This window comes from Scylla paramamosain, chromosome 15, assembly GCF_035594125.1.
Source record: "Scylla paramamosain isolate STU-SP2022 chromosome 15, ASM3559412v1, whole genome shotgun sequence".
NCBI classification, from domain to species: Eukaryota; Metazoa; Arthropoda; class Malacostraca; order Decapoda; family Portunidae; genus Scylla; species Scylla paramamosain.
The window spans coordinates 14,984,343-15,011,042 of record NC_087165.1 but is presented as its reverse complement, the minus strand read 5'-3'; the positions used below and the strand labels follow the sequence as shown (position 1 = coordinate 15,011,042).

The 26,700-nt window shown below is 37.0% G+C and overlaps 1 protein-coding gene across 4 annotated transcripts in view; it reads left to right on the top strand.

The window, feature by feature from the left end:
- Positions 1-5,947: 5,947 nt before the first annotated feature.
- Positions 5,948-26,700, top strand: part of LOC135107507 (SURP and G-patch domain-containing protein 1-like) — a 46,117-nt gene continuing 25,364 nt past the window's right edge. For 3 of the 4 annotated variants that reach the window (XM_064017456.1, XM_064017455.1, XM_064017454.1), the window contains exons 1-4: positions 6,644-6,982; positions 14,220-14,305; positions 21,645-21,832; positions 25,260-25,377. In XM_064017456.1, coding sequence (XP_063873526.1) covers positions 6,756-6,982; positions 14,220-14,305; positions 21,645-21,832; positions 25,260-25,377 — 619 coding nt within the window. In that variant the 5' untranslated portion in view covers positions 6,644-6,755. The other variant, XM_064017457.1, reaches the window with a different exon arrangement.

Here is a 26,700-nt window from a genome sequence, read left to right as displayed (position 1 = left end):
ACTCAGTTTTAATATTAAAAAGCTAAGGTCTACAGGTAATCACAATCAAGTATAATACAGTAACCCCAAATGAGCAACAAAGAGAATTAATTGAAAAAGTACCTGTCAAGATACTGCATACTTGCTACATCCAGTAGTAATGAAGGAAAGCAAAAGAACACCAGTTGGCATAATATTTGCAGTGCAGTGCTTAGTATGCATGAACAACATCCAGGATACTGCTATGAGAAGTCCTTATTAAAAAATAAATTAAGCTTATGGTACATTGCAATAAAACTATTCATACCAATGTGAGCTTAAAAAAATCTCAATCAAATAGCTGTTGCAGACTGTTGCAAGACAAAAATCTTGTGGTTTTTGTAAGTAAAGAGATATTTATGTAATTTCTTTGTCCTTAATTCCTCCTCCTCTTCCCATTATTCTTCTCATCTCCTCTCCGTCTTCTTCCTTGAGTTATGCAGAGGAAACAATAAATGAGTTATGAAGTTTGCAATACAGATAACAACCAAAGGACATACAACACACTGCGTATAGCCTGGCATACACACACTCACGCTGCCCACACACTCATTAAGCCTTAAACAGCGGTGATCATCTATTTAGGCGCAACCTGGCGGCTTGCTCGCGGCGGCTACCATCTATTAATGTACGTAGGGAGCAAGATATGGAACAATTACGTCCCCATACACATCAAACACATTATAAGTCTATCACCTTATATATATATATATATATATATATATATATATATATATATATATATATATATATATATATATATATATATATATATATATATATATATATATATATAACTAGTAGTTATAACCGGTAATATGTACTATACAAACTTTATAATAAGGTATTCCATTCACCTTATTTTTATCTTATGACCATATATTAGTATTGCATTATTATTATCATTATTATTATTATTATTATTATTATTATTATTATTATTATTATTATTATTATTATTACTATTATTATTATTATTATTATTATTATTATTATTATTATTATTATTATTATTATTAACAAAATTTACTATATTTGTTTCGTTTTCATTTTCAGTTTCATTAATGATAATAATAATAATAATGATAATAATAATAATAATATTATTATTATTATTATTATTAGTAGTAGTAGTAGTAGTAGTAGTAGTAGCAGTAGTAGTATTAACAAAAATATTGTTACTATATTTTTGTCATGAATGTAGTTATATTATAAATCGTTTATCTTTTGTTTCATAATTTAATTATGTGCATGCTGTTGCACTTTATATGTTTAAGTATGTTAACTGTTCCTTGTGATACCATCGTTGCTTTTCAATTATATATGTTCTCTGATTAATTCTTATATTTTTTTTTTTTTTGTGTGTGTTTTTTTTTTTTTCGTTTATTTTATTTTATGTATTTATTTAATTTTTCAAGTAGGCCATTGAGCTCTGCTTATTAAGGGCTATTTCTCAACATAATTGATTGGCTTTCAACCTATAACAAGCATGTTGAAGTATTTAAAGAAATAATTTCAACTGGAGCCTTTTGAGCGTGTGGGGATTGACTAGCTAATGGTAGGTATGAGGGGGAGATAAGGAGAGAGAGAGAGAGAGAGAGAGAGAGAGAGAGAGAGAGAGAGAGAGAGAGAGAGAGAGAGAGAGAGAGAGACAGAAGGTGCGCCGTCCTGGCCGATCGTTCCATTTCATTTCAAACCGGCGAGCGGGCAGGTGTGGACTCTGCCGTCGACTGCGTGACAAAGAAAGGTTTGGGTAAGTGTGGAATAGAATTGTACCACTCTGCTGCCATATGTCTGTTGTTTTGTGGCTGGACTGGACTTTCAACACCTATTCTTATCGTATCTGCCGGTATGTTCTTGTACTCTTCTATTTACTTGTTGAATTATTCGTTTGTGTGTGTGTGTCTATTCTTGCTCTAGCTATTCTCTCCCTTCTGTTCCTCCGCCTTAACCCTCTGTTCGATTTTTTTTTTTTTCTCCTCCTCATCCTCCACCACCCTCTTAATTCCTCCTCCTTTAAATAATGGAAAGTTTTTTTTCCTTGTTCTTTCATTACAAGAACGATTGCGCGCGTTTGTTGATTGAGCCTTTTTCCCCTTTTTTTTTTCCGTTCTCTCCCTTCTCTTCCTCCTGAACCCGCTATTCTCATTCCTTTTTTTACTCCTCCTTACTCTTCTTTCGCCGCCTCCTGCCTCCACCACCCTTTTAGTTTTTCCTTCTCCTCCCATACTAAGGCAGAGAATGCTATGACTATTTATTTTTACAAATTACAAATTAAAAGCGATAAACAGACAATGCGAGTAGTGTTTGCAAGTGTTATGACAAATTGTGTGGTGATAGTGGAAACACCGAGAGGATTAAAACTCTCTCTCTCTCTCTCTCTCTCTCTCTCTCTCTCTCTCTCTCTCTCTCTCTCTCTCTCTCTCTCTCTAAGTATGATGCATTCAGTCTTGCTAGTATTAAAAAACAAGCCATGATTACTTACATACTCATTAAAAACCTCAATCATTTGTTGCAGACCTGTGACAGTTAGACTACATAAAAGAATATCATCTGCATAACTAAAAACGTTAAAAGACTTGGAACCAATAACAACTCCACCATTATACGCTAATAAGGTATCCACAAGATCTTTGTAAAATAGGTTAAATAAAAAAAGATGTTAGTCCACCTTGGCGAGTACCTCTAGAGACTTGGATATCACCAGATAAATATGTTCCCCACTTAACTTGCACCGTAATTGATGTGTACCACGTAAGCAAAGTACCCCAGCAATCCTTAGGAATTGCTCCCATTGCCTTGTAAAAAATGACATCATGAGGTATAGCATCAAATGCTCCCTGGGCATCTAAAGAACATGCATATACCGGTGAGCCTCGGGATTTACGAGATAACATCTTGCGCTAGTACAGCAGCCATATTTGTACTCCGTCCTGTGACAAATCCAAACTGTTGGTCATTCATTTCATAACCCCTACAGTTATCTATAATATGCAATTCAAATATCTTAGAAAATACAGTAGAGACAGTAACTGGTCTGTAATCCCCGGGGGCCGATGGGTCAAGGGTTGCCTTTTTAAGTATGGGTATAAGGATGCCCTTTGTAAATGACTTGGGCACTACATGAAATTGTATGCACAGGGTAAGCATACATCCTAATAGAACTGTAACATGGCTGTCTGTGGCATATTTCAAATGTTCTACCATTATGCCATCCATTCCAGGAGAGCAACCATTGTTTAAAGAAGATATATACCTTCTTACCAAGCGGGCCGAAATCACGGGCTACAGTCGACATAACAGTTCTATATCTGGCGTCGGTTTCTGCCTTCGCACGACGCCTGGTGTCACTGAGGTCAATGAGTCTTCCCAGTTTTCAAACTTATTCCTGAAATGTTGTTCTAATGCCTGATTAGTAATATAATTTGTGTACATTTGATTTTTTTTTACTTCTGCTTGTTCTGTTCAAAATTTTCTTTAAATTACCACTCTTGTATAAAAAAAATTCAACTGAGAAATTAGGTCGTGCAAATCAGTATTCATTGCTCTCCTACAAGCAGCTTGATATGACTTTTTTGCTAACTTGTAACAGGAATAAACTTGGCCCTCACGCGGCCTATCACATGACCTCCATATCCTTAACCAGAATCGTTGTCTATCTCTAGTAACGGTGCAGTCGTGATTCCACCAATTTTTGCTCTGGTAACGACCTAAATATCTGTTAGGAGCATCTAATATCGCTTTTGTACACGAATCATGCATAATTGTACTCAACTGTTCACACATGGAATCAATAACTAATTTTGCCTCATCATGTGTATTAACCTTTGCAACATCAATAATCGGCAGGTTCCGTGAAGCCACCTTCATATGTTGAGAGTAGCGATCCCTAACTAAAACCAAAAAAAACCCGTAACACCAAAAAAAAAATCCGTAAAACTCCCCAAAAATCCGTAAAACCCAAAAAATCCGTAAAACCCAAAAAGATCCGTAAAAACAAAAAAAAAAAAAAAAAATCCGTAAAATAAAAAAAAAATCCATAAAACCCCCTAAAAAATCCGTAACACCAAAAAACTGTAGAACCCAAAAAAAAAAATCCGTAAAACAAAAAAAAATATCCGTAAAATAAAAAAAAATAAAAATATTCGAGAATCCAAAAAAATCGTAATATCCTAAAACTAAAATAATCGTAAAATAAAAAAAAAATTCGTAAAACCAAAAAATTCATAAAACCAAAAAAAAAAAAAAAAATGTCTATAAACCCCCAAAAATATTTGTAAAATTGTAAAACAAAAATATTTACAGAATCAAGAAAATATTCACATAACCAAAAAAATATTAAAATAAAACATACTTGTAAAACCAAACCCCTCCAAAAAATACGTTGCTTATACCAATAGTACGACGATGACACCAAAAGTACATTTGTAATACTAAAAACACACGTGATACCAAAAAATAAACATTCATAAAACCAAAAAAAGAAAATACGAATCAAAAATAAAAATTTTGTAAGACCCCAGATAAAAATAGAATGGATACTGATGCGGAAAAAAAATGTCAGAAACACTGCTAAAAAGAGAGAACCACACGCCACAGACACCGACCACAACAATGAGTGAATAAACATGAATATCAAGTTAACGTAAATATAACTAAATTTAGTACAAAAAGAGAAAACAATTACCGTAATGGAAGCTTCCTGACGGTCACTCCCACCATCCCTAGGCCTTCCACAGCCTTCCTACTGGTATCCTTGTCCTGTCCACCTCCACACACCATCCACAGGCCTTCCACAGCCTTTCCACTGGTCTCCTTGTCCTGTCCTCCTCCCCACACCATCTACAGGCCTTCCACAGCTTTCCCACTGGTCTCTTTTTCCTGTCCTCCACACACCATCCACAAGCCTTCCACAGCCTTCCCACTGGTTTCCTTGTCCTGTCCTCCTCCGCACACCATCCTCAGGCCTACCACATCCTTCCCACTGGTCTCCTTGTCCTGTCCTGTCCTCCACACACAATCCCCAGGCTTTCCACAGCCTTCCCACTGGTCTCCTTGTCCTGTCCTCCTCCACACACCATAGAAACAGACTGGGTGAAGAGTGAGAGAGGAGTTAGGCAAGGCTGTATATTGTCACCAACTCTTTTTAGCCTGTATACAGAGGAGCTAGCAGCCAGGATGAGAAGAATGAATATAGTGGTAAGTGTGGGGAATGATAAAGTATGTGTGCTTCTTTATACAGATGACGTAGTTGTTATGAGTGAATCGGCAGATGAGCTTCAAAGTTTGTTGGATGTTGTAGATGGGTATGGAAAAGACTTTGGAGTAAGGTTTAGCAGTGAGAAAAGCAAGGTAATGATTGTGAATAGGTCACAGGATGAAAGTAATGTGGATAGAGACTTGGAGAGAATGAGTTGAAACAGGTGCAAGATTACAAGTACTTAGGGATGTGGATGACTCCTAGTGGGTGTGCAAAGGCAAAGAATGAAAAGATAAGTATGATAAACCAGTGGGTAGGTCGACTGGGAAGCATGGCAAGGATGAGAGCAAGTAAGTATGACGTGTTGAGAGAAGTGTGGAAGAGTATGGCTCTGCCAGGTATAATGTATGGTATGGATGTGATTGCATGGAATGAAAGTGAAATTGATAAGTTGGAAGTGGGCCAGAATAGAGTAGCAAGGATGGCACTGAGTGCACCGAGGTGCACAGCAGTTGAAGCCTTGAGAGGTGATATGGGATGGAGCGCCTTTAGGGAAAGACTCGTAAAAGCCACTCTTAGGTACAAGATTAAGCTTGAGAGAATGGATGATGCAAAAATAACAAGGGAGGTGTACCTGTGGAATGAAAGTGGAAGCAAATGGAGGAAGAGGTGCATGAGAATGACAGACAGGAATGGATTGCAAGTTGTGTGGGTGATGAGAATGGCTAGGAGAAATCAAAATGAGTGTGAATGGGTGGTAACAAGAGGAGGCAGAGTGGGAGCCGAATGGGATGTGAGAAAATGGAAGAATGAGATAGACAAAGAAGTGAAATGTGTGGGACTGAATGAATGGAAGAATGAGATGGAAAGAAAGAAGACCCTGGAATGGTACAAGGAGAAAGAGGCCCCGAGGTATGAAAGGTGGTATGATGGAAGCCTGGGCGGTGATCTCTTCCGAGCGAGGGCACAGTGTATGGATGTGAATGCAAGGAGTTACAGGTGGTCTGAGCCCCGCAGCAAAGTGTGCCAGATGTGTGACATGGGAGAGGATGAGACGGTGGAACATGTGGTGCTGGAGTGTGTGAAGTATGCCAGAGACAGGAATGAGATGATGCAAGTGATACTGACTGAGTTAGGGCATGATAGGAATGAAAGAGTGGAGAAGACAGGAAAGGAATGGGTGGTGTTGTTGCTGGGACTGTGTAGAGAGGCGAATGAAACAATGATTGAGGCGGTGAAAGAGTTTCTGGAGAGAATGTGGCGTGCCAGATGTATGAACAATTAGGATAGAGGATGCTGTTCGTTTCTCTCTTTTTTTCTCTTTTTTTTTTTCCCCTTCTACAGGAGTTGCCGATCCAAAGGCCTGGCTCAGGAGTGATCCTGTGCCACCTCTACCATCAAGATCAAGATCTGGTGAGTGTCGCCTGCCTGTCACGGCTGTAGTGTTGTGTACTCAAGCCTGCAGGTAGCTTGAGTCAATAGCGCAAGGGTGTCTCGTATGGTGTTGTTAATAGTGCTGTGTAAACGTAGTTAGAAAATGTCTAACAAGTATCCAGTTCAAGTCAGGATGCGGGAAATGTCTAAACAAGAAGAAATTTTGATGAAGAAGAAGCGAGAAATCGAACGAAAGATGAAGGAGCAGCAGCACCATCCCCAGGCCGGGGGCAGGAAGGCAGGGGGCGGCGGCGGTGGCAGTGGTGGTGGTGGTAGCGGGGGAGTGGCAGTTCCTAGACATCCCCCACACCATGAACCAGCCAGCACAAGGTGATATATTAGTTCTGACCTCCAAAAAACTGCACACCAGTTGGTATTCAGTTACTGACAGTAAAAGGTCAAGCCGACACTTTTCTTGTTGATCAGTAGGAATTCAGTCTCATATTCTGATCCATAGTTCGATATATTACAAATTAGTTGGAAACAAAAGTCTCTCATGACAGGTATACATTACGAGCAGGAAGACATTACCTCACAATTATTGGCAAATGCCCCTCACCGGTGCACTTGTTAAGGTATTGGAAGGCATCACAATATGCATGGGCATTGTGCAGCATCTGACAAACTTATTACAGATGCACAATACAGCTTTAGAGGTAACAGGAGTTGCGTCACAAAAATGTCACTTGGATTACCAGAACAGTTGCATGGAGGATGACCACATCTTATGATTCAGACTACTTGGACTATGAAGAAGCCTATTATCGAGTTCCCAATAGAAAAACCAGTAATTAAATTGGAGGTAGTAGGCAAAGAGGGAAAAATGTATACTAAAGTGAATGGAGGGTTTCCTTACTGAAAGATATTACTGGGTGAACATGTCATGCAAGATCAGATTGCTTATCAGTAGTGAGTTACTCAAGAATTAGTGGTTGATATTTATTTCTTTACTAAATATCACTAGTTTTTATGCATTTTCCTAGTTTTTGGGTTATTTTGATCTTTTCTTTGATGAAACCTGTTGCATTTTAGTCTACTCATTTTCAGTCATTATTTAACAAGGTTAACAAATGCTTCATAGGAGGGCTATGAAGAAGAGGGAAATAATTGTGGGTTAAAAAGCAATGCTTCAAAAACAATTTGCAACATGTGTCATCTGCAAAACATCCAAAACAAACAAGGAATTAGAAGATATACCTTAAAAAAATATGAAAAAAAATGTATGAAAAAAGCTCTTTTTCCTGGTCCCAGTGAAATAGAAAACATGTTTTAAAACCTATTTTACCAGTCCCAGTAGAATAGACTGCCCCTCAGGCTATTTTGCCAATAAATATTTTTAATATTATGAAGGCAGGTAATGTTGAAAATAACAACACACTGATTTAACACAAATTTATTAGGTTAGGTTAGGACTTGAACAACATGGATTCTGTAGTGTGTGACTCTTGTCTTCAGTGGGTGTACCTGTAGTGTGTTGGCAAGAGAACCATGCCCAAGGGCAAGTTTTGGATTTGCAGAGACATTATGCCTGAAGTGCTTAAACTATTCAGAGTCTTCTATATTTCTTTTAAGAATTGATGATGAATAAATTATTTTAATTTGTGTTTTAACAACTGATGGTGAAAATAAATTTATGTTAAATCTGTTTGTTGTCATTTTTAACATTACCTGCCTTCATTTACTGGCAAATTACGCTGGGGTTTATCTCATCAGGACTGGTAAGATAGGCTCTTCCAAAAATTTAAGGAAAAAAGTTGCTGTTTTTTGTCGACAAAATTTCCTAATAAATGAATATATAACAAAACCATGGACCCTCTCAAGGACATTAACCCAACTAAAAATAACATAACTTAACTGGGGGGCAGCAAAGACCCCCAATGACACAAATCTAACCAAATGTAACCTAAGCTAACTTTACCAGGAGGACTTTGTCCCCTGCCACCTGGACCCATAAAGGATTGCTTACTGCATGCAATTGCCATAAATTAAATGTATATGTGAGTACAATAAAAATGCAGATGAAGAGTACACATGGAAAAATATGGATACATTTGAGTTGTGTACCCACCACCCATGTAATGGAGCATAATCATTGTACATCTGACAGCAGCTGAGACACTCTTGTAGCTGTTCAATTGTACCTCCCACACCAGTGCTGATCCAGCTCCCATGGAGGCAGCATCTGTGACTGCTCAGTCCAGCTTTGTATGGCCCATTGTTGCTTAACTTTGGACATCTACAATTTTGCTGCTGGGCCTTACCATGGGTCACCATAAGCTGGAAATGGAGAAAAAAGCTCATGCCTTGGCACAGCTGCAGTGGGGAGTGTCAGTGACTTGTGGTGGCTGATCTGTTTTAGTCAGAATAGAGAACCATGATTTGTATGTATATATTTTGTATCATAAATTTCATATTCCATAGAACTTGCATAGCTATACTATGTTAGAAGGTAATTTCATTCTTGGGGATGTATTTACATCTAACTGTAACTAATTGTCTTCATCCTCTCTCTCATTGCCACAGTGTTGCATCTCTTGTTATCTTCTACTGCTATTTTCATGCTAACTAATCTTCTGATCTTGCTAACTGCATGCCTCCCCTCCTCCCATAGCATTGATGCACAAGACTTTCTTTTTTCTCACTCCTATTCTTTCAACCTCTCTAAAGGGCCCAATAAACACTTGGCTGGACAGGCGAAGTGGTGTCACCCCATACACATGCAGGCGGCCTATCTGGCCACCTGCACAAACCAGGACTGTTTAGGCCAAACTGAGTGTGTATGGGATGTTGAGGCAGCCTGTGCATGCTGCCTCATGAACCTGTCATTGACAGGTTGCCTTTGTCCAGCCAGTGTCTGGTCAGGCCAGTTTGAACACATATTTTTTATTTTTTTTCTATTATTATTATTATTATTTTTTTAAGTTTTATGTAGAAGGGACACTGGCCAAGGGCAACAAAAATCCAATAAAAAAAGCCCACTGAGATGCCAGTCCCAGAAAAGGGTCCAAAGCAGTAGTCAAAAATTGAAGGATAAGTGTCTTAAAACCTACCTCTTGAAGGAATTCAAGTCATAGAAAGGTGGAAATACAGAAGCAGGCATGGAGTTCCAGAGTTTACCAGAGAAAGGGATGAATGATTGAGAATACTGGTTAACTCTTGCATTAGAGAGGTGGACAGAATAAGGGTGAGAAAAAGAAGAAAGTCTTGTGCAGGTGGCCATGGGAGAAGGGGAGGCATGTAGTTAGCAAGTTCAGAAGAGCAGTTAACATTAAAAATAGCACTAGAAGACAGCTAGAGATGCAACATTGCGGCAATGAGAGAGAGGTTGAAGACAGTCAGTTAGAGGAGAGGAGTTGATGAGATGAAAAGCTTTTGATTTCACCCTGTTTAGAAGAGCTGTTTGTGTGGAACATCCCCCCCCCCCCCCCAAACATGTGAAGCATAGTCCATACGTGGATGGATAAGACCCTTGTACAGAGTTAGCAGCTGGGGGGTGAGAAAAACTGGCAAAGATGTCTCAGAACACCTAACGTCATAGAAACTGTTTTAGCTAGAGATGAGATGTGAAGTTTCCAGTTCAGATTATAAGTAAAGGACAGACCGAGGATGTTCAGTGTAGAAGAGGGGGATAGTTGAGTGTCATTGAAGAAGAGGATATAGTAGTCTGAAAGGTTGTGTTGAGTTGATAGGTGGAGGAATTGAGTTTTTGAAGCATTGAACAATACCAAGTTGGCTTTGCCCCAATCAGAAATTTTAGAATGATCAGAAGTCAGGCATTCTGTGGCTTCCCTGCGTGAAGTGTTTACTTCCTGAAGGGTTGGGCATCTATGAAAAGACGTGGAAAAGTGCAGGGTGGTATTATTAGTGTAGGAGTGGATAGGACAAGAAGTTTGGTTTAGAAGGTCATTGATGAATAATAAGAAGAGAGTGGGTGACAGGACGGAACCCTGAGGAACACCACTGTTAATAGATTTAAGAGAAGAACATTGACTGTCTACCACATCTGAAACAGAACAGTCAGAAAGGAAACTTGAGATGAAGTTACAGAGAGAAGGATAGAAGCTGTAGGAGGGTAGTTTGGAAATCAAAACTTTGTGCCAGACTATATCAAAAGCTTATGATATATCCAAGGCAATAGCAAAAGTTTACCCAAATCTGTAAAAGAGGATGACCAAGACTCAGTAAGGAGAGCCAGAAGATCACCAATAGAGTGGCCTTGACGGAACCCACACTGACGATCAGATAAAAGGTTGTGAAGTGATAGATGTTTAAGAATCTTCCTGTTGAGGATAGATTAAAAAACTTTAGACAGGCAGGAAATTAAAGCTATAGGATGGTAGTTTGAGGGATCAGAACGGTCACCTTTTTTAGGAACAGGCTGAATGTAGGCAAATTTCCATCATGAAGGAAAGGTAGATGTTGACAGACAGAGCTGAAAGAGTTTGACTGGGCAAGGTGCAAGCACAGAGGCACAGTTTTGGAGAACAATAGGAGGGACCCCATCAGGTCCATAAGCCTTCCAAGGGTTTAGGCCAGCAAGGGCATGGAAAACATCATTGCGAAGAATTTTAATAGGTAGCATGAAATAGTCAGAGGGTGGAGGAGAGGGAGGAACAAGCCCAGAATCATCCAAGGTAGAGTTTTTAGCAAAGGTTTGAGTGAAAAGTTCAGCAATAGAAATAGATATGATAGCAGTGGTGCCATATGGTTGAAATAAAGGATGGAAAGAAGAAGCAAAGTTATTAGAGATATTTTTGGCTAGATGCCAGAAGTCACAAGGGGAGTTAGATCTTGAAAGATCTTGACACTTTCTGTTAATGAAAGAGTTTTTGGCTAGTTGGAGAACAGACTTGGCATGGTTCCGGGCAGAAATATAAAGTGCATGAAATTCTAGTGATGGAATGCTTAAGTACCTTTTGTGGGTCACCTCTCTATCATGTATAGCATGAGAACAAGCTGTGTTAAACCAAGGTTTGGAAGGTTTAGGTCGAGAAAAAGAGTGAGGAATGTATGCCTCTGTGCTAGACACTATCGCCTCTGTTATGCGCTCGGCACACAAAGACGGGTCTCTAACATGGAAGCAGTACTCATTCCAAGGAAAATCATCAAAATACCTCCTCAGGTCCCCCCAATTGGCAGAGGCATAACGCCAGAGGCACCTTCGCTAAGGGAATCCTGAGGAGGGATTGGAGCAATAGGATAAGATACAGATTGTGATCGGAGGAGCCCAATGGAGAAAAGAGGGTGACAGCATAAGCAGAAGGATTAGAGGTCAGGAAATGGTCAAGAATGTTGGGCGTATCTCCAAGATGGTCAGGAATACGAGTACCAGTTGCACCAGTTGCTCTCATGGAGGATACCAAAGTTGAAGGCTAGTTCACTAGGATGGTCAGTGAAGGGAGAGGAAAGCCAAAGCTGGTGGTGAACATTGAAGTCTCCAAGAATGGAGATCTCTGCAAAAGGGAAGAGAGAATGTGCTCCACTTTTGAAGTTGAGTTGACAGTCCAAGAATTTCATATAGTCAGAGGAGTTAGGTGAGAGTTATACAGCACAGTTAAATTTAGTTTGAGAGTGACTCTGTAGTCATAGCCAGATGTTGGAAAACTTTGAAGATTCAAGAGTGTGGGCATGAGAGCAGGTTAAGTCATTGCGCACATAAACGCAACATCTAGCTTTGGATAAAAAATGAGGATAGAGAAAGTAGGAGGGAACAGAAAAGGGGCCACTGTCAGTTGCCTCAGACACCTGAATTTCAGGGACAAAAAGAAGATGAGGTTTAGAAGAGGAGAGATGGCGTTCTACAGATTGAAAGTTAGATCATAGACTGCGAATGTTGCAGAAGTTAATGAAGAAAAAGTTGGGGGTGTCAAGACACTTAGGGTCGTTGTCAAAAGGGCAGTTCGACCTGGGGACATTTGTGGTCCCCTCCCCAGATGAGGACTCCAAGGCTAGTGTAAGAGTTGCCATGATAATTTTGAAATTTTGAGTGAAGGGTGTGTGTGTGTTATTAGGTGCTTGTAGTGTTGTGTGGAGGAAGAGAGTTGTCTTTAGAGGGCAGGCTGTGACTGCCCCCTTGTGTTGTGAGACACAAAAGGAAATGTTCAGTGAGGTCACAGATGGGTTTAATGATAAGTTCACAGTATCCCCTGATCCATAGCTTTAGACCTCACTGGGTGGGAGTAATTATTGCATGGGCATGTAAGGCGGCCTTGATGCCACATCTCTCTGTACAGCACTCAGCAGTTTACCATGAACATGCCTGGCACACACAAAATTTCAAGCTTTTGAGATTTGATATAGGTAGGAATTAATTTTTTATTGGTACTGAAAAAAAAAATACATATATTTCTCTATTTTATTTCTATATATAATGGCACAAAAAAATAGGAGTTATGGCAACACATTAGAATATTGAGCTGCATATTTTAAAGAAAAATATGCTTGAAATGTCATTACATTCAAATTAGTTTCATCCAGAATGTCAGTCTTCCATGCTCAGAAGCAGTTCACGTTTTTATCAAACATGGAATTTTTTTATTTTTTTTATTACTCTTTTACTCTTTCTCCTCTTCTAGATCTTCTGTAATATCTTGTAGGTCACTGCAACCTGCAACAGCTGCAGTTGCAAGTAGGTCTAACTCTCTTGTATCCATGGGAGGCCATGATCTTCATTCTGTTGTGTCTCACTAGAACTGAGCATTGCCTTCAGGCAGGACTGAGTAGTGTGTACACGGCTCGGCCTGTCCACCCAAGTGTTCAGCCCACCTGAGCATGTATGGGGCCACCATATGTGGCCTCAAGGCTGCCTCATGTGCCCAAACATGCTCAAACTGGTCTGACCAGATACTTGCTGGATGGAGCCAACCTATCAGCAACTGGTTTGTGAGACAGCCTCTCCAGCGGCCTGCAGGAAGCTTGCACAGGCTGCCTCAGCATCCCATACACGCTCAGTTTGGCCTGAACAGTCCTGATTTGTGCAGGCGGTCAGACAGGCCACCTGAGCATGTATGGGGCCTTTAATGCAAGAGTTAACCAGTATTCTAAGTCATTCATTCCCTTCTCTGGTAATCTCTGGAATTCCCTGTCTGCTTCTGTATTTCCTCCTTCTTATGACTTGAATTCTTTCAAGAGGGAGGTCTCAAGACATTTATCCTTTAATTTTTGATGACCACTTTTGACTCTTCAGGGACTGGCACCTGAGTAGACTTTTTTTTTTTTTCATTATAATTTTATTGCTCTTGGCCTACTACATAGTTGATTGAAATATAAAAATCCCATTAGAAATTTTAAAATTTTATTTCCATTTGAAAACTTCTGTCCCCAATATAGTAAATGGGGAATGAAGTCCTTGTTGATAGGAATGAGGTGGTGAAAAATGTATGAAACGGATATTATGATAAGTATTTCATAAATGATGAGGCACAGGAGAAGACAAAATAGTGTTTAGTAGAGATATGGAAGGAGTAAAGAGTGAGTGTTTATGCAGAGACAAATTGTAGAGAGGAAGTAGAGAATACTAATATTTAATTATTGTAAAGTGTTTTCCTAATTGCATGTTTTGTTTCAGTGAAATTGAGTTATCTCCAGCAATGAATAAGTTCAACAATGATGGAAGTTTTTTGGAGCAGTTCAAGAAATTGAAGAATAAAACAGGTATGACAAAGTATCTTTTGTTGCTTCTCACACTGGCCTTGCTATCATTGTCATTTTCAACCAGTTATAAAGTTGACAAGGTATAATTATAACCTTGCAGAATTAGCTTCTAGGCTCCAAAGTAACCTAATTTTAATTTAGTGTTTATAAGATCAAAAGGTGAGAATAGATAAATTTGTATGCATAGATTAGTGCAACAAAAATATAAGGTGGATGGTCAGAAAAAAAAAAGTCAGTGCCCTCTCAAGTTGTAAAATATGTTGCTTTTTGCTTAGAAACTGCCTCATCAGAACATTTATCACTTCCATCATAATTATCATTAGTGGGAACAACATTATGAATGACCCATAATGTCTTGTATTTTGTTCCATTTCTTAATGCTCTCTTGCAGCTTTTCAAAATTTCATGATTATGTGCAACTCTGTAGGTCCTTAAGCTTTTGGTTACTCAGCACTTTTCACAACCTCTTTTGTTTCCCTGCTGTCACTTCACATATTTTGTGCATTCTCATTTTTTGTCCATGTTACCAGACTAGTATGATCTGTCCTCATTCTCATTCATTACAAGTCTTCTTTCTTCATTTCACTCTTATTGACCTGTTTGTACTGTAGCACTCGGCATGTTTCATTCAGTATTCTCATTTATAGCTTCAGTATACTTTTTTCCCCAATGCTCTTCATGGTTGAGGCACAAACTGTATACAATGTTGATTATCTCTTCTAATAACTTATTAGATACAGAGTCTATAAATAGAAAGAAAGAAAGAAAGAAAAACTAACCAATTTATTATCCTTGCAACAAGCTGACACAGTATGCTTACATCAGGAGCCTCATGATGTGGCAGTGACCAGCACTAACCACACATCCTGCTGTGTCAGTTTATCAAACTACAAAATGAAGGATCTTGACCTACATGGAATTCTATTTCATATTTTGAAAAGTCATAAAGATCTATCAAATGCTTGACCTGGCTTATAGAAAGATTGTTTGATCTGTATGCAGTCATGAGTATTCCCACTCTTTCATGTTGGAATATGCACTATCTTAATAGCTTTTTCTGTCACTAGAGGACTTTTATATAGAGAAAGCATTTTCTGTGATCTAGGAAAATTATTACCAAAATGTCAGGAAAGTTTCCATAGAAGAAAAAAAAGTTTTCCATAGAAAAAAAAAGATAAATAAATAAATAAATAAATAAAAAATAACAATAAACTAAAGATGCATCATACTGATGCAAAATTTGTGCTGCACCTGCATTAGATAAGTAAAAAGATAATCATATCACAGATAGTTGAATGCTGCTGAAAATGTTTTGAAAAATGCAAGGTGTTTAAGCAAAAATAGTTGATTAGAAAATCACATCCTTCCCAAAAACACTTTAGTAATGATTGCCTTTTATTGAATGTACAAATGTACATTGCTTGTTTGTTCTGCATGGTCAGGCAGTCAATAAAGAGGTTTCCTTGGGCTCAAAAAGTGTTATAAGAAAGACAGCAAAGGAATAGATCTTATGCATGTTCAAACAAGACCTAAATGCTAACGATAACAGAGCACCTGTTCATTATTATTATTATTATTATTATTATTATTATTATTTATTTATTTATTTTTATTTATTATTATTATTATTTATTTATTTATTTATTTTTATTTATTTATTATTATTTTTTATTTATTTATTTTATTTATTTTTTTTTTTTCCTGTGACATTCTGTCGATGTAAGATAACTTTTGTTTCTTCTCACTCAAGCCTCTTTATTTATTCCTTGAAGCCTTGAAATCCATTTTGAAAAGTTGCTGATTTCAGACAAAACAGAGAAAACTTGCTGTTAGATCTGTGCATCTTCCTTGAAAATGCATTCCAGAAAAGGAAAAAGAGTTGGCACTGGCTTGTCAACTGAAGAAAGGAATACCATGGAGGAAACCAAATTGATTGAGTTATTATTAAAGCCATGAAATTATTTATTTATTTATTTTTTTATAGACTTTGTTCTAGCCTCTATACTCTCTCTCTCTCTCTCTCTCTCTCTCTCTCTCTCTCTCTCTCTCTCTCTCTCTCTCTCTCTCTCTCTCTCTCTCTCTCTCTCTCTCTCTCTCTCTCTCTCTCTCTCTCTCTCTCTCTCTCTCTCTCTCTCTCTCTCTCTCTCTCTCTCTCTCTCTCTATACTTTTGCAAAACTGCTCCTGTAGTATTGTGGTTGATAAAATGTCCATCAGTGTCATATGTTCTCTTCCTCATGTTTAGCATTTTGTTGTGTCAATTGTAATTACTGGTATTGGATTATTTTCATTCAAACATTTGCATATAATAGTCTACTCAGATTTTGTAAAATGCTGTATTTTTTTAAAATTTATGTTTCTACAATTGGGTCCACAATTTCTTTTGGCAAGGATATTGACTTTTGTAGCATTGACTAATAGTGTAGCACAGTGTTTTAGATTTTTTTTATATGATCTCACTTTGTTGATGAAAAGTGAGGAAACGAACTCAAATGTCTACCTGTGTACAAAGAAGTGGAGGCATAGTTATTTCATGGTTTGTTTACTGTGGTGTATTTCTGGTAGAATACAGGGTTTATAAATGTCAAGTCTTATGACTTGACAAACAAGAATGCAAAGTCTTGCCAAGCCTAATGAAGAGGTAAGCACAAAATGAAAGAAACATGTTTTACATGTTAATGCCCTTATGAATGATACCTTTCCTTTTAGACCTGTACTTAACTCTCCTTTTTTTAAAACTTATTTGAATACTCAGCTAATATGAGATTTTAGTAAATATAGAAAGAAGTTGGTAATCTCAAGTGCAGGGAGAAAGAAGTGGAGGCAGTAGGCAGAGGAAATACTTGATATCACAAGGATTATAAATAGTATTTCTTTAATAGAATGTCTCTAGAATTGAGATAATATTATAAAAATAAGAAGTGATTGCATCCGGATAGAAAAGTTCTCTTTATAAATTGTTTCAAATCATTGTATCACTTAAATATTAAAGTTAAGTCCTAACCTCACAAAGTAGTATTGCTCTTTTTAGTAATTTATAGGTCATTTATAAAATGTAAAGTCTAAGCAAGTTATAAAAAAATCATGATTAAATACCACAATTAGTATTTTCATTGTTGCACTGTAGTGTTGTGACTTCTAGAAACAAATGCAGTTGGCAGTTGATAGTTAAAGAATTCATAGTACTTGGAGATTATCATTGGAAGGAATTCATCATCATCATTAGCCTTTGTGATTCTACTGCAGGGCTAAGGACAGCTCTAACCTCTGCTCATATCTGCTAGGTATCTGTATATTCAGTGCCAGCCCAGATGAATTACGTATGTCATCTCTTTGTGGTTCTCCATTTGTCTACTCTGTGCTCTTTCGTTTCCTTTTTTCTCCCTGGAAAAAAATTTAAGGGAGTTCCTATTTTTCCTAACCTTGCTTAGGTCTGTGATATTCCATTTTGAATCTCTCTTAACATTTCAAATAATTCTTCAAGATCACCTTCACTTGGTTCATTTGTAACACACACACACACACACACACACACACACACACACACACACACACACACACACACACACACACACACACACACACACACACACACACACACACACACACACACACACACACACACACTCACTCATGTATGGACATAGTGTACATATGCAGTCTCTGTTGTTGGTCTTACTGCTGTTGTGGCTAGCTGCTCTATCATTGTAAGGAATGTGTATTGTTGATCAGATCTGGATCAGCAGTTTCTCAGTTATGTTTGCTTTGATGCCTCTGCCTACCCACAAAGATGTCTAACTCTACATCATTCTCAGAAAGCACTTTTTAAACAAACCATGTCATAATTATTGGATAGATGTCTTAAATACATTGTGTAATGTATTGAACTATTGATTTTTCCAACTTGTTTTTCATTAATATAAAATAAATTAAATAATTGACTTGTGCTTCATTAAAGCCACTTCACGATAAAATAAAATAAAATAAATAAAAATAAAAATAGCATGTATCATATGCAAAATGATGCAAAACATTTTACAAGAGACAGAGATAAATTGTGTGAGAAAATCCTTGTATGTGCATAAATTTTGGTTATATGAATCACTTATCTTGATCAAATAGATCAATATATTTGTCATGTCTTGCATTGCTATAGATGGTGCAGTATTTAGCAGTGCTCCAGAACTTAAGAATTATTTGTTGAACTTATTACTGTTGAATGTTTTATGGAACACATAGGTCTCTAGAAACTTTGTACCCAATTTCTTATTAGTTCTATTATCAAAATTTTATGTTTAAACCCTTGTGTCTGCATGATTAGCTGGTTTTCAGATGGCTGGGACCCAATGCTCTGTATTGATATTCTGTGGGTGAAAAATGAATGCTGAAATACAGTATTATTGATTTCAGATATTATTAAATATTGCATTACAATAAATGTTTGATGCATTTTAATATTTGAATTTTATAATGGCACAGATAATGCAATGTAAGGTAAGTAAGTTTCCATACATCCCTTTCTTCTTGGAGAGGCAAATACAGCAGGCATCTTACACAGACTTTATATGGCAATTTCTTGATAACCTAAATCATACAATTAAACTGACATCTTTATGTTGCAGGTATGTATAGTCTTTAATATGTCTTGTTTTTATGTTGCACAATCTTTTTCCATCCCTAAATTTCTAAAAAGGGCACTTGTGAGTTTTATAATCTTTACTTAATTTGTATTATTTACATATATTTGCACTTGCAACAGTTGACTTCCAACAGTTATACACAGCATCCTGGTACAATAAGAAAAAGTTGCTTGAAATTGATTCATATCTCATCAGATTATATTAAGTATCTCAAAACACTTCAATATTACATTTCTGATTAATATTTCTTCATTCATTTAATATTCAGTGCAAAAATACATTCTACACATACCCTATCCTTATCCTCTCTTTCCATTATATAACCTTAACATTTCACTTTGGACTGCACTGCAACTGCTAGGCTTTACTTATGAGTACTGTGACAGGTGGCTTGCTTATCTTGACCCTTTCTGGTCTGAGAGGTCTGTCTAACTTGTCTTTCTGTCTACTTTTTTATATTCCTGTCTCCTACACCTCATAATATATACGCCATGTTAAAGTGATTTTTTTCCCCAACAAGCCTTTCATTGGTATAAGATTTATTTCCTAGTACTCTGATCATATGGTTTATTTTCCAGTAACTTTGAATGAGGATAATTTTTAAGTGACACACTTAAATGGTATTTTCACCTAATCAGGAATAAGAAGGCATATGTTGTGCCCATTGTCCTTCTTGTCCATGTCATTAGCTGCCTCTCATACATCTGCCCTCAGTGGCCTGGTACTACTGAGTTTCTTGTCTATTACCCAATTCCCCTAGTGAAGCAAGCAGCTTCTAATTTTGTTACCACACATCTCTACAATCTACTGCTCGACCTGACCCCTGGAAGGTACAACAATGATTTGGCCAGGAGCACCTTTTGGTGTCCATCGGATATAAAAATTGCGATTTCAGTCTTAGAAACACCTCCTAGTAGGTAACTTTTGACAGCACATCTTTCTTATTTTATGACATTTCCTCGTCAGAGCAACCGTTCTGCCATATTTTACATATTTTGATTTATTGGCATAAGTGAAGGTTTCTGCCTCGCAAGATATGCAGCTATCGCCACATCACTACAGATCAAGCTCAAGCACAAAAAATGTGTGAATTATTTGCCATAACTCACTTCATATATGGGGTAGCCAATTTTGGTTGACGCAGTCAGACTCAGCAGTGACTGTTGAATCAGGATGTACTGGAAACACTCGAAAAAACAAAACAGAAAATGGTTTTACAATGAGTTGAACTGTGAAGATGTTGAAAAAAAATTTTGTAACATCTTTTACTTATGCTCACTATTTCCAATAGTTAATCATTGAATGCTGAAATATATTATTACATTAAGTAGGAAAAACTCATGTGAACACTATAGTGTGATCAGAATAATCACACAGAGTCATTTATAGCAACATGTCACTCGCTGCAACCATCACAGCGTTGCAACACTTCTTGTGGCATGTGCAGGCGGGCTCTATGACCAGGTCTGCGATGCATCTAAAAATTAGAAACCCCCAGCCACTGTGGGAAGGTCTTTTAAGTTGCTCCATAGCTTTAAGCACCTATTACCCGGTTTTGTGATAGCCACTTCAATATATCCTCTTGTAATCTGCTGCTTTTTTTTCTGGCACTGTTAGTCTTGTAATGACTCACTGAATCTTTTTATTTTCTTCAGTGGTCATGTCTTGCTTCTTAGCAATCAGGGTAGTGATAGATTCTTGTAATCTTGGTACATAACTGCTTTCATGTGTATATTCTTTTTCCCCCCATTTTATTCCTTCTACCTTACTTCATTCTTGTCTCATATTCTTCCTTTTTCATATGTGTTTCATCTCTCTTCTCTTCTCTTGTCCATGTTGAGAGAATGAAAATAAAGAGTTTGTAATGAAAGCATATGTGAATGAAACTAAGTCCTAATAGGAGAAGGGCATTTGGAAGGTGAAAGATTACATGTGTAAAAGAAGTGTAGGTTTAGACAGAATACTTGATCAAGCAAGGAGGGAGTGTTTGTGAAGGGAGAAGTGGAGGCTGTTCTGCCTCCAAGAGCATTAAAGATGCTCCTGGAGAGAGGAAGACTGGAGATAATGATAGACAGAAATAGATCATATATATATATATATATATATATATATATATATATATATATATATATATATATATATATATATATATATATATATATATATATATATATATATACACACACATATGAAAAAGGAAGAATATGAGACAAGAATGAAGTAAGGTAGAAGGAATAAAATGGGGGGAAAAAGAATATAAACATGAAAGCAGTTATGTACCAAGATTACAAGAATCTATCACTACCCTCACATTAGTCCTTTTATGCCATTATCTTGAAAACTGTCAGTGGTTTAACTTGGATCACCTATATGGTGTCAGGTGTTCATGCCCTTTGCTTAATATTGGTCTTAAGGTATACGATAGATAACTAAATTTGGTGAATAAAAAAGAGTAGAGGAATGACTGGGGAAAAAAATAAATAAGCACAGACATAGAAGTGAGGGGAGATGGTGTGTGTTATAAAGAAGCAGCTAGTTATTTGTGCCAACTTTTTCATCCACTGATGGGCATTCACAGAATCTTGATACAGATGAATGGGTCCTGGCCACACTCATTTGCCATCACCTTGTTTAGTAGAGAGAATAATGTTAATGATTATTACATGATTTACTTGTTATTAATTTTACTGAAGTATTACAGAAGTAAAAGAAGAAAAATATTCAACATCACATAAATCCAAATCATCAGGACAAGGCACTAACAAGCTAAAGGCATATTGCCAGAGTGTTCCAAAACAGACTGATGCAGCCCATACATACCCCAGGCAAGATAATGTGTCACCTCCTTATCCAGATGAAGTCAAACCACATTTACATGTTGATGAAAGGGTAAGTACTTTAGGAAGACCTCACTTCACATAAGGGATGCACTTAGAAGTAATTTCCTGCTGAAAGATATATTGAGATTGTGAATAGTAGAATGTATTCTGTAGAAACATATATTTTGGAAAGTTTTGTCAATGTAGATCACCTATGTTAAAACTACATTTTTTATAGTTTGAGACTGAATATTTATGATATATTTTTGTATCATTATCAACAACCCATGCAGATAGGTCATGTAGCAGTGAGTGATAAGTCTTCGATAGCTTGTTCTCCTTTGTTGAGCAAATTTTGTGACTTGCTCTTTCAAGGGACTACAGGAACTCAGTGTGTTAGTTCTATAAAATAAGTTGTCATGATTGAGTCAAAGGAGTTTGGGCTCACTGTAATGTTTTGCCTTCTGTAATAACTGGAAATGTGTCATCATCATCATCATCATCATTAATTATTCTAAAAATCTCTTTACATGCTTGCTTGTATCAGTGTTGTTGCAGTGGTTTGCTGGCTGCACAGTCTCAAGCAACTCTGTGCCCATGCCTGAATTTCTAATGTCCTTTTGGACCTCTTCATTCCAAATTTTTGTTGAGGCTTCCTTTAAAATATCCAAATGCATTCAGATCTCTATTTCTTTTCATCCATTCATTTAATGTCATCCTCTTAGCATGCCCGAAGCACCCTTTTCTATCTGAAAGTGCTCAGTTCCCATCCCTTTCCTCAGTTTGTCATCTGTGACCTTCCTTCCCTTATGTCTGATATCCTTTTGCCTTATTGATCACCAGATAGAGCATCCACATTGTTACAAAGTTATCTGAAGAAAATTCTGTTAAGCTTAATAAAATTTTCCTTTTCCTATATATTTATTTTCAGACCTGCTTTTTAGCATCTCCTTTATAACTGCAAAATAATCTTAAGTATTTAATTTGTTGACCACCTCATCAGAATAGTCATCAACAAATAAAATATTTCTTATGTTGTCTCCATTTTCCTTAATTCTCTCTTCTTTCAAATTCTAAATTCTTATGACTTAATCCTCTAATGTTTTGATACTCAGTTGTGGAGCAACGGTGTCTCCATGTCGCATACATGTTAACAAGCCTTACAGTATTTTATCCTCAAGCATGCTGGGAGATGTATGTTATTTGTGGTGGTTATATCCACTAGCTTAAGGGGTGGTGTAGTTACAAATAACAAATTTTTGGTTCACTGGTACCTTTGTTGTCTCTCGGCAGAAAAGATTCACTATCATTTTGTTATTAGGAAGTGTAAATCAAGTATTCTTACAAATTTTCTTATTATGTTCTAATTCCTTTATGGTCCATACATTGTGGTTGGCTTCACATCTGTACACGTTCTGGCATAAAATGTATTGGCAAAGTCTTAATCTAGAGTTAGGGGATATCATAAAAAAACAATGAAAATTGTGCAACTATCTGACCATAGTATGATTGCTAACCTTGTTAAAAGGAACAAGAAATGTCTTTGGTGATCCTCCTCCCATCAGCAACAAGGATGAAGGGAACAAAGAGGATTCTGCATGCTTGTCAGCTCATACTGTGGACAAGAAAAATGTACATTGATATTTGGTGTTAAGAAAGAGAAAATCCACAACATGTCAGTAAGGGAAAGAGAAGTGAAATGTAGTGACTCAGATGGAACATATATAGGAAGAAAGAAGTAACTTAACAAGTAAAATTGAAGTCCAGAGAATTGAGAAATGCACAGAAAATGGAGGATAATCAGGATTAAACTTAGGTCCCTGTGTAATATTGAGGAAACTAACAGAGTCATAGGAACAACCAGACTCAGGACTGGAAAAATGGGAGGATATAATTATGGACATAGTTTGGCAGAAATCCTGAAGGGAAAGAGAGGAAGAGAAATTCTATAGTGTAATATGTGCTATCCAGCACAAGACACTTGACAAAGCTTTGTACATATGGTTTTCAGGCAGACATGTTAAAGGAAATTGACTGTTAGTCTGATGGTTATTGAAAGCCAAATAAATATTGTAAGGACCTAAAATTAGAAACTTGTATAAAATATTCAGCTCACTGATTGAGAACTGTAAAAGATGATAACGAATACAATTCCTCAATGTAGGCAGTAAGAACAATTTGGTTGATAAAGATGCTGCAGAATGCAATGGTGATATTTCCTCACAGAAGAGCACCAACTTTCACCTCTTATGAGATATTTAAAATTGACAAAACAGGCATTGTCATTATTGGTATTGTTTGCCCAACAGGATGCAAGTAGGTAGAGGAGAGAAAGAAGCATCAGAATTCAAGATGAATGAAGAATGTGAGACAACACTGCTCTTTGGGAATGCTTCAGAAAAAAATGCAATGTTGTTTGGTAGTTTTTAGAAAATATATGAAGCCTAGGCTATTAAAAAAAACAAGTGGAAAAGTACCAATGATTTATTGTTCACAGACAAATGCATGGGACATTAGAAATCAGAAATGCTCAAGGAGTGATTCTCAAGCATTTTCTGTCAGAAATCATTGCTCATTTTAAGTGTCTTCACCTCAAGAAGTCTTATGACTGTTCTATGACTTGTCCTTGAAACAGTTTTGCCATCAGTTAACCCCAAATGTAACTGATCTTTCACATACAAACTAGTGGATTCAGATGCTTCAGTTAGGGATTTCCAGACACTGTTCACTATGAAGGATGTGATGTGTGACACTGCTCTTTCATGAAATGATGCGAAGGAGAAAGCTTTGAGGAAGTGTTGCTGAAAGTTATATGACAAGGTGATATTTTTTTATATGATTGGAGTGGATGACTTTTAAGGGTTCAGAGTGTGCCAGAGGGAGAGAATAAAAACCTTATGCCATTCATAAGGTGTGGAAACAAGTTTGTTAAGTTTTAATTCAACTATTGCATGTCTAAATATAATATTTAGATATTCAAGTAGTACTATACATTTATATTCAGTCCAGAAATGTAAATATTCACTGGTGTAATTCCAGGAGACCTGTCTCTTCATTCCTGTCACTACCAGGCCTATCTTCACTCAAAAATCCCCATAGTTCTTACTCCAGCCTCACTGTCACCCACTTTATTCTCACAACACCTGCTGCACCAAATTCCTCACACTTCTTACCATGCCTGATTTCCTTATATGTATATACATGTAAATATATCCAAGATATGAGGCAGTCTGCATATAAGTATTTCTCATTTATTGGCTGTGAAGTATTTGTTAAAAGTTCATGTTAACAGTTTGAAACACTGAAGTGAATGGTAAGATCATGGATAAATGTACAGTACTGTAAGCTAAGAATAAGAGAAGATTTTATTGGTAGCTTTTTACCTTTCAAGGTATTTAATTTCAGTTCAGTAAATGAAGCTACTACCACAGTCAAGGTATGATCTCACATATTTTGTGCAGAAATATATTTTTTATTTAGTATAATTTTTCTTGCAGGTTGACTCCCTCCCCTTCAGTGAAGATGTGAAAAATGAAACAGAAAATCCTGACTGGTTTCAGGATGCCTTGAAGAGAGCTCAAGCTAAGGCAAAGGAACTCTCAGAAACTCCAACAGGTAAGGGAATATTGTCTTGGAAACGTTCATTGATGTAACGTTCTTACTTATATTTAGCTCAGTACTGCCACACAGTTCACATGCATTGGTGTTTGGATAGTTTTCTCTGCACAGTTTTGTAGCTGTTGTATTTCAGTTTTTCAGTAATCTAATTATTTGCTGAGATACTGAGATTCGAAATGTGCTTTGTTTGAATGTGATGAGAGGGAAATATATTTGGTAGTATATGTGGGATGGCCATACATATTAACAGCTCTGAATGTTACAGTATTATGTTAATATGCTGTTCTCTGAATTGAGTAGTTTCTTGACATGGATTTCTTCAATGAATTTGTACATTAAGAAAGATTTTGGTATCCATTACTCCTGGTGTGTTACTGCAACAGTAATTCTAGGAGTTCCCATATAAAGTTGTTCACATAATTGATTGTGTGTATGCTTTGTAATATGATGATCACCCATATTTTTAAAACAGTTTCTGATGCATCTCTTGATTTCTATTTGTAACTACCTATTTTGCTTTAAGAAGCCATGGTAAGAATGTCTGCAAGTTTCAGAATTTCAGAATGTTGAATTTCAAGGGTTCAACAGTTTGTGCATGAACTATGGCAGTGGTTTCCAACCTGTGGGGTGTGCCCCCCTAAGGGGGCACGAAGAGCTGCCTGGGTGGGGGGGGGCGTAATCACTTCATAAAGTAGAAAAATTACTTAGTAGATAATTATATATCAACATTATTGATTTTGATGAAATACATAATTGGTTAAGTATTGAGAAAACATTTCAGATATGAATTATGAAATGTTATTGTCTAAATACAATTATAAACTATTTCAAATGCTACTAAGTAACTAAGGAATTAAACAACTATAAAAGATAAAGAGAGAAACGTTCTGTAAATATAAATATTGTAATGATTACCAGAAACAATGCATCGTTCGTATGGTTCCCGTTCGGTTCACGTCTCAGACACGTCAGTACTCCAGCTTTGGGAGTCGGCCGTGTGGCCACGCCGCCACAGTAGTATGAGGGTGCGGTAGTAAGACAGTAGCTTTGTGACCGTTCTGGACGTAACAAGTGCCTTGTAAATAACTGTTAATTGCAGAATTACAAAGCTAAGGAATAGTTTTGAGTGTGTGCGTTTGTTTATTTCACTAAACTGTTGAAATATGGAAAAGTATTTGATTAAAGGCAAAAGGAAAGAAACTGAAAGTGAACCTCACTCCAGTAAATGTGATGAAAGTAGCAAGCATACGAAAACCAGAAAGTATGACGACAGCTATCTCTCGCTTGGATTTACATCTATGGTTGTTAGTGGAATGGAGA